The 8,600-nt window shown below is 67.7% G+C and overlaps 1 protein-coding gene across 1 annotated transcript; it reads left to right on the top strand.

The window, feature by feature from the left end:
- Nucleotides 1–4,740, top strand: LOC132657712 (double homeobox protein 1-like). The gene is made up of 9 exons (XM_060398212.1): nt 1–25; nt 326–397; nt 1,958–2,011; nt 2,289–2,443; nt 2,558–2,604; nt 3,014–3,049; nt 3,317–3,446; nt 3,810–3,926; nt 4,612–4,740. The coding sequence occupies exons 1-9, from the start codon at nt 1–3 to the stop codon at nt 4,738–4,740; spliced, it is 765 nt and encodes a 254-aa protein (XP_060254195.1).
- The last annotated feature ends 3,860 nt before the right edge of the window (nt 4,741–8,600 follow it).

The raw sequence follows: 8,600 nt of genomic DNA, 5'->3' as shown, positions 1-8,600 counted from the left end.
ATGTCCACGTGTACACACGGGCCCGGTACGCCAGCAAAGGCCAGTCCCCTCCGTGTCTCTCTCTGACCCCTCCTCCCAGTATGGGGTGACTGACCTCGCCCTGCCACCAGCATCCTCCCGTCACGCGCAGATGTACAGACGTTCTTTACTTGCAAACCCGTCCCCGAACGAAGGCCTCGACCCAGTGGTTTCGAAGTCCATACGGACCCCCTGCCTGTTCCCATGTGAACCCCCGTGGTGGGTTTAGAAACCTGGGTGGCCGAAAGACAACACCGCCCGAGACGGTTGGGGGCGTGTTGCCTGCTTCGACTCACTCTGTTCGCAGCGAAAGGAGACGTGCCCCTCATCGTCCACCCCCCGTGTTGCTTCCTTGGCTTCGGGAACCTCCTTCCCCACAGTAGGGGTACCCTGTCCCCTGGGGCGGGCATCTCCAGGGCACTTGCGCTGGGGGGGGGGCGGGGGTTGTCTGGGGAGGTGCGGGCCTCAGGCTCCACATGAGAAAAGCCCCAAAAGGCGTGAGCTGCCGGTCCAGACGCGGGCCCCTCAGGTTTCTGGCCGGAGCCTTGGGCTCCAGGCAACTCAAAGCCCTCGGGGGTGGCGCTCTGGGACTGCTGTAGGGAAAGGACGCCAAGAGCAGCGCACGGAGGAGTCGGGGAAGGGCAGGCGGGAAATGGAGGCGAGGACAGCGAGGGATCTAGGTGGAGGCGCTGGAGAGAGCGTCCAGCGTCCCGGAATGCCTCGGAGGAGCCGGCGGGGGGCAACCGAGGCCCAGGGACCCGTGGAATGTGAAAAGGCGGGAAACCCCAGGGCGGTTTGGAAGGCAAGGCAGGCTGGGAAAGGAGGGGGGGGGCGTGGGCGTCCACTTCAAAGGGACCTATGGGCGTTCCCGGGCAGTTAGCTCCCTTGGCACCGCGGAGGGTCCCTGATTGATCCACCCGGGGTTGATTCCAACCCTCCCCCCGCCCCGCTGCGTGGCACGGCCACAAACCAAAGCCCCCGAACTGCCCCGCCCACCCCGACGGGGACCTGGGCGGTCTCGGGCACGGGCCGTGCCCAGGAAAAGCCCACTCGCTCCACGGGACTCCGTCCAGGGTCTCCGCTTGGAAAGAGGCCAGGGGCGGCCCCCTCCATCTACGCACACAAACCCTGCTTACGTCAATGGGGGCGGAGCCTCCTCCCGCTCTCCAGAGTCCTGAGCTGCTGGGGCCCCCGCCCGCCGGGCCAGCAGTCTGCAGCGCGCCCGAGTGAGTGCCTCTCCCACCATGGCTTCGTCCGGCTCCTCCAGCACCTCAAGCGGTACGTTTGCCCCCGGGTCCCTGGGGTCGGATCCCGTCTCAGGGGATTTGCGGGTGGCCCGGGCAAGGGTTCTCGGCCAACGTGTCGACCTCCCCCCCCGCCCGAGAACGGTGGGGACCCATCGGACGGGCCCTCGGTTCCCAGGCGTCAGGTGTGCCCAAGTGGGGGGGGGGGTGGGCATCGTCCGTTCGTCTTGCTCCTTTGGCACACACATGGCTTCTCCGTTCTCCTTTCTGGGAAGACGGTGTTGTGTCAAGGGGCGCGCTGCGGGGGGCGCGCGGCGGGGGGCGGGGGGCGGGGGGCGGGGGGCGGGGTGGGTGGGAGCGTGTGCTGTGCTGGGATGAGGCCCTTATCCTCACATCTTCCTGTGGGAACGGGAGCCCGGGAGCTCTGTGGCTTTGCCGCCTTCAGTGGCTTCCTCTGCACAGGGGCCTAGTGCCTCCTGCCTTCCGTCAGGCGTTCCGGGGTCCGGGCTTCGCTTCGGCTTCCTTCCCTTCCCTTCCCCTTCCCCTTCCCCTTCCCCCTAGTGACGGCAAACACGGCCTCTGCTCGTGTCAGCCCCGCGAAGCCAGGCTCCCTCCCACTGGCATCGTCATGGAAGGAAATCTGGGAGCAGCCCCATTGAGACGTCTCCATGGCCATGCCCCCTCCCCCCCCCCAGACGGGTGGAAACACGCGGCGGTGGACCGCAGCGGTGTTGTGGTCTTCACAGTGGGTGGGTGGGATTTCTTGCCGCCTTTGCTTTGGGGCCGGGTCCGGTTTCCTGTCTGCTTGCTGGTGTTCCTTGCCTGCCGGCGTGGGGTGGGGGTGGGGATGCCCCACCACCCTTGCCTCTCAGCCTGGCTGTCGGGGTGTCGCCAAGCGACTTCCTAATGCACACCCGTCCCCGGGCTCCCGGCTTTGCTCAGGCACAGGGGAGCACGCTTGGGCTCCGCCGTCCAGTCCTGCCCCGTGTGCTCTGAGACTTCGCCCTCCCTGCTCTTCTGGCACAGGGCCGGTCGCCACAGGATCTCGAAGGAGGCGGCTCGTTCTGAGGCTGAGCCAGAAGGACGCCCTGCAAGCGCTCTTTCAACAGAACCCCTACCCTGGGATAGCGACCAGAGAACGCCTGGCCCGGGAGCTTGGCATTGCCGAAAGCAGAGTTCAGGTAGGCCCCCGTCTCTGCCCCCGTTCTCCCTTTCAGGCTCTCCACGCCGATCCGAGCCGGCTGAAAGCAACTGGCGGCCTCTCTCCTCAGAAGGCATTCTCTGTTTGCCCCTAGGTCTGGTTCCAAAACCAACGCAGAAGGCGGTTCAAGCAGAGCCGATCGCCGCCTGAACACGTGCACCAAGAAGGGGAAGCGGGGCCGACGTCCACGCCCGCACCAACGTCGCGCCCGCCTCGACCTCAGTCTTCCTCTCCAGGTAACTTAGCCAGCGCTCTCCCGATAGCGAGTCCCCCAGGGGGGGCCCCGAACCCTCCCCTCTTGCCAGAGAGTTCCCTCTGCCGGTGGGTGGCCACGGGAGGCCCAGAAAAACCAAGGGGGCTGGGGTGGGGTGAGCTGGGGTGGCGGCGCGGGGAAGAGGAGGAAACAGGGCTGTCCGGTGGCTGCCGCCCCCGTCAGTGTCCCAGGTCGGGGCGCGACGCCCCCAGTCCGCGTGGGCGGGCAGCACTGGGTCCCCTTCCTTGGCACCCCCTCCCCAGCCCCCGTCGGGAACTTCAGGCTCCGGCTGCCCAGGCAACCTTGGCCGAGGGGCGTGCCTCAGGGCACTCGGCGGCAAGGGCGGAGCAGGAAAGACACACACAGGGACACGCACGCACGCATCCACGATGGATGCCGGCACCCCGCCCATCTGTGGCTGTATTCCTTCGAGCCCTGCCCTGGCTGCAGAGCCACCTGTGGCGATCCAGGTGTGGGGGACTCCCCCTCCCCTGCCCACCGTCTAGGGTATCTGTGCTGAGACCGTTCCACGGGCCGTAACGTCCTCTCCTCTCGGTGCGTTCTCTCGTCGGCAGGAGACTCGGCCCGAGAGGCCCGGAGAAAGAGGACAGTCGTCTCTCCTTCCCTGACAAGCATCCTTGTGCAAGCCTTCAGGAGGGATCGCTTCCCGGGGATTGCCGCCAGGGAAGAACTGGCTCGTCAGACGGGAATCCCAGAACCTCGAATCCAGGTAAGTCCTCCCGCCAGCGCAAGGGCCCAGGAGTCAGGAGGGTTGAGCCCTGCCGAGCGTTTGGAGCTGGATACCCGCAGGCCGGGGCCGGGGCCGGGGCCGCGGCATGGGGGAGAGGGGCCGAAAGCCGGCGGGCTGAGTGGAGGGTTTGGGGCCGCTTGTGGCCCGTGCGGGCAACCCCCTCGTCTCCCAGGGGCCGAGGGATGCGTTTGCAGAAAACGGCCCTGCGGGAGCCGCCTGGGCCTCACAGACCAGAGGCCGGGGCGGCCAGGCGGGCTGTCGAATGGGCGCCGCGCAGGCGCCGGCACGGTGATCTGGACGGTCACGACTTCTGACGTGCCTGTCTGCCTTTTGCTCCCCTAGGTATGGTTTCAAAACCGAAGAGCTCGGCACCCCAGCAGAGCCCGAGCGGGCCCGGCGGCGCAGCAGCCACGACTCCTCCTGCTCCAGAGGACCGAAGGACCCCACCCGCGGTCCAGAGCACCTCTCCTCCCCTCCGCCCCTCCCCGCCACAGGAGAGCATGCCACCCTCGGCGGCCCCAGCTGCTCCGTTTGGGGCCCCCGCCTTCTGGGTGCCCGGGACTGCCCCTGGGGTCTGTGTGGGCCAGCCCTTGATGATCTTCATGGTCCAGCCCAGCCCGGGGCTCTCTGGCCAAGTGGGAAGCCACCACCTCCTGCCCAGGTAGCAGGTCCCTGGGCCGTGAGCTCCCCTGCCGGCACGGCCCTCGGGCAGCCTGGGCAAGGGGCCATCCTGCCGCCTGCACAGCCGGAGGCACACATCCCGCGCTGGCCGGGGTCACCCTACGGTGAAGGCGCGGCCCCTCCGCTAGAGCCACAGCCCCAGCCCCGCAGCCTTCCAAGCCCGACGAGCCTCCTCGACGAGCTCTTGGCGGCCGCGGGCGCCCCGCCTCGCCGGGGCCTTCCCGGGGCCGCTGCCGACCACGGGGTGGACCCTGCCCTGCCAGGCGCACCCAGCCTCCTCGACGAGCTCTTGGGCGCCTCGCCGGGGCCTTCCCGGGGCCCTCTGCCGTCGCGGTGCAACAGGCAGCTCTCGCTGGCACACCCAGCCTCCTAGAGCAAATCTCGGCTGCCACCGGCATCCACGCCACGCCGGGGCCTTCCCTGGGGCCCTGTGCCGGTGAACGGGCACACCTCGCCCTCCCAGGCTCACCCAGCGTCCAAGTCGCGCTCCTGGCCGCCCCCGGGCATCCCGGGCTCGCCGGGTCCTTTCCGGGGTCCTCTCCTGTCGTCGCAGGGGCCCACCCAGCCTTCCCCGGGTCACCCAGCCTCCTAGAGGAAATCCTGGCTGCCACGGCCACCCGGGACACGCCCTGGTCTCCCCGGGGGCCCCTGCGTGGGACGAGGGGTTGAGGCCACCCTGGAAGCACCCCTCAGTGAGGAGGATTACCAGGCCCTCCTCGACATGCTGCCAGGCTCCCCAGGCCCTGGGGCCTAGAGGGAGAGGAAGGGAGGGCTACCTTCTCCCCCTGCGCACATTCAGGTCTCCATGCCTGGGATGCTCGGGGAAGCCGGGGTGGGGGTGGGTTTGGTGTGTGGGAAGAGGAGAACCCCGCCGGGATGTCTACCAACAACTCTGGGACAAACCCCCCCCCCCGAGAGCTGGGCCCCACCCCCAAACAGGGGGACACCCTTATCTGAAGCCTCAAGTGATCCCTGCATGGCAGTGACCGAGAGGCTGCCTCAGAGGGACCATCCGTGGACCCAAGAGGGAAACCCCTGTGCCCTGCACAGGTGCTTTGGGGTCTGGCTCTTCTGTCTTCTGGTCCCGCCCTTCCAGCAGTCCACCCAGGAGAACTCCTTCCCTACGCCAGGAGCAGCAGAGGGAGGGGAGCGGGAGACAGGGGCAGTGAAAAGGTGGAAAGGTTGGGAGATGCAAGGTGGGAGGGGGCGAGGGGTGGCGGGAGTGGGTGTGGGCGGAGGGAGAGTGGGGGTGAAGGGAGAGAGGGAGAGAGAGGGAGGGCGGGAGGCAGGGACAGTTGGGGTACCGTGGGAGGGAGGGGGGGTCGGGGGAGGGAGGGGCGGAGCCCGCGCCTGGGACTCAGCGTCAAGCCCCAGGGAGACCCCTGCAGGTCTCCCGAAAACGCTGCGTCACGGACACGTTGCCCTCGGTTTCAAGGTGCCTGCTCTGGGCGGGTGTCCGCAGGTCAGAGCCTCTGAGCCGGCAGGAGGGACCTACCCGCCCAGCCGCTTTCTCGACCATGTCCACGTGTACACACGGGCCCGGTACGCCAGCAAAGGCCAGTCCCCTCCGTGTCTCTCTCTGACCCCTCCTCCCAGTATGGGGTGACTGACCTCGCCCTGCCACCAGCATCCTCCCGTCACGCGCAGATGTACAGACGTTCTTTACTTGCAAACCCGTCCCCGAACGAAGGCCTCGACCCAGTGGTTTCGAAGTCCATACGGACCCCCTGCCTGTTCCCATGTGAACCCCCGTGGTGGGTTTAGAAACCTGGGTGGCCGAAAGACAACACCGCCCGAGACGGTTGGGGCGTGTTGCCCTGGTCTCGACTCACTCTGTTCGCAGCGAAAGGAGACGTGCCCTCATCGTCCACCCCCGTGTTGCTTCCTTGGCTTCGGGAACCTCCTTCCCCACAGTAGGGGGTACCCTGTCCCCTGGGGCGGGCATCTCCAGGGCACTTGCGCTGGGGGGGGGGGCGGGGGGTGTCTGGGGAGGTGCGGGCCTCAGGCTCCACATGAGAAAAGCCCCAAAAGGCGTGAGCTGCCGGTCCAGACGCGGGCCCCTCAGGTTTCTGGCCGGAGCCTTGGGCTCCAGGCAACTCAAAGCCCTCGGGGGTGGCGCTCTGGGACTGCTGTAGGGAAAGGACGCCAAGAGCAGCGCACGGAGGAGTCGGGGAAGGGCAGGCGGGAAATGGAGGCGAGGACAGCGAGGGATCTAGGTGGAGGCGCTGGAGAGAGCGTCCAGCGTCCCGGAATGCCTCGGAGGAGCCGGCGGGGGGCAACCGAGGCCCAGGGACCCGTGGAATGTGAAAGGCAGGAAACCCCAGGGCGGTTTGGAAGGCAAGGCAGGCTGGGAAAGGAGGGGGGGCGTGGGCGTCCACTTCAAAGGGACCTATGGGCGTTCCCGGGCAGTTAGCTCCCTTGGCACCGCGGAGGGTCCCTGATTGATCCACCCGGGGTTGATTCCAACCCTCCCCCCCCCTGCGTGGCACGGCCACAAACCAAAGCCCCGAACTGCCCCGCCCACCCGACGGGGACCTGGGCGGTCTGGGGCACGGGCCGTGCCCGGAAAAGCCCACTCGCTCCACGGGACTCCGTCCAGGGTCTCCGCTTGGAAAGAGGCCAGGGGCGGCCCCCTCCATCTACGCACACAAACCCTGCTTACGTCAATGGGGGCGGAGCCTCCTCCCGCTCTCCAGAGTCCTGAGCTGCTGGGGCCCCGCCCGCCGGGCCAGCAGTCTGCAGCGCGCCCGAGTGAGTGCCTCTCCCACCATGGCTTCGTCCGGCTCCTCCAGCACCTCAAGCGGTACGTTTGCCCCGGGTCCCTGGGGTCGGATCCCGTCTCAGGGGGATTTGCGGGTGGCCCGGGCAAGGGTTCTCGGCCAACGTGTCGACCTCCCCCCGCCCGAGAACGGTGGGGACCCATCGGACGGGCCCTCGGTTCCCAGGCGTCAGGTGTGCCCAAGTGGGGGGGTGGGCATCGTCCGTTCGTCTTGCTCCTTTGGCACACACATGGCTTCTCCGTTCTCCTTTCTGGGAAGACGGTGTTGTGTCAAGGGGGCGCGCTGCGGGGGGCGGGGGGCCGGGTGGGTGGGAGCGTGTGCTGTGCTGGGATGAGGCCCTTATCTCTACATCTTCCTGTGGGAACGGGAGCCCGCGGAGCTCTGTGGCTTTGCCGCCTTCAGTGGCTTCCTCTGCACAGGGGCCTAGTGCCTCCTGCCTTCCGTCAGGCGTTCCGGGGTCCGGGCTTCGCCGGCTTCCTTCCCTTCCCTTCCTTTCCCTCCTTTCCCTTCCCCCTAGTGACGGCAAACACGGCCTCTGCTCGTGTCAGCCCCGCGAAGCCAGGCTCCCTCCCACTGGCATCGTCATGGAAGGAAATCTGGGAGCAGCCCCATTGAGACGTCTCCATGGCATGCCCCTCCCCCCCAGACGGGTGGAAACACGCGGCAGTGGACCGCAGCGGTGTTGTGGTCTTCACCGTGGGTGGGTGGGATTTCTTGCCGCCTTTGCTTTGGGGCCGGGGCCGGTTTCCTGTCTGCTTGCTGGTGTTCCTTGCCTGCCGGCGTGGGGTGGGGGTGGGGGATGCCCCCACCACCCTTGCCCCTCAGCCTGGCTGTCGGGGTGTCGCCAAGCGACTTCCTAATGCACACCCGTCCCCGGGCTCCCGGCTTTGCTCAGGCACAGGGGAGCACGCTTGGGCTCCGCCGTCCAGTCCTCCCCCTCCCCCGTGTGCTCTGAGACTTCGCCCTCCCTGCTCTTCTGGCACAGGGCCGGTCGCCACAGGATCTCGAAGGAGGCGGCTCGTTCTGAGGCTGAGCCAGAAGGACGCCCTGCAAGCGCTCTTTCAACAGAACCCCTACCCTGGGATAGCGACCAGAGAACGCCTGGCCCGGGAGCTTGGCATTGCCGAAAGCAGAGTTCAGGTAGGCCCCCGTCTCTGCCCCCGTTCTCCCTTTCAGGCTCTCCACGCCGATCCGAGCCGGCTGAAAGCAACTGGCGGCCTCTCTCCTCAGAAGGCATTCTCTCTGTTTGCCCCTAGGTCTGGTTCCAAAACCAACGCAGAAGGCGGTTCAAGCAGAGCCGATCGCCGCCTGAACACGTGCACCAAGAAGGGGAAGCGGGGCCGACGTCCACGCCCGCACCACCGTCGCGCCCGCCTCGACCTCAGTCTTCCTCTCCAGGTAACTTAGCCAGCGCTCTCCCGATAGCGAGTCCCCCAGGAGGGGCCCCGAACCCTCCCCTCTTGCCAGAGAGTTCCCTCTGCCGGTGGGTGGCCACGGGACGGGAGGCCCAGAAAAACCAAGGGGGCTGGGGTGGGGTGAGCTGGGGTGGCGGCGCGGGGAAGAGGAGGAAACAGGGCTGTCCGGTTGCTGCCGCCCCCGTCAGTGTCCCAGGTCGGGGCGCGACGCCCCCAGTCCGCGTGGGCGGGCAGCACTGGGTCCCCTTCCTTGGCAC

The sequence above is a fragment of the Ovis aries genome, chromosome 14, assembly GCF_016772045.2.
Source record: "Ovis aries strain OAR_USU_Benz2616 breed Rambouillet chromosome 14, ARS-UI_Ramb_v3.0, whole genome shotgun sequence".
Lineage (NCBI taxonomy): Eukaryota > Metazoa > Chordata > Mammalia > Artiodactyla > Bovidae > Ovis > Ovis aries.
The sequence above is the reverse complement of the archived record's forward strand: the minus strand, read 5'-3'. Positions and strand labels throughout refer to the sequence as shown.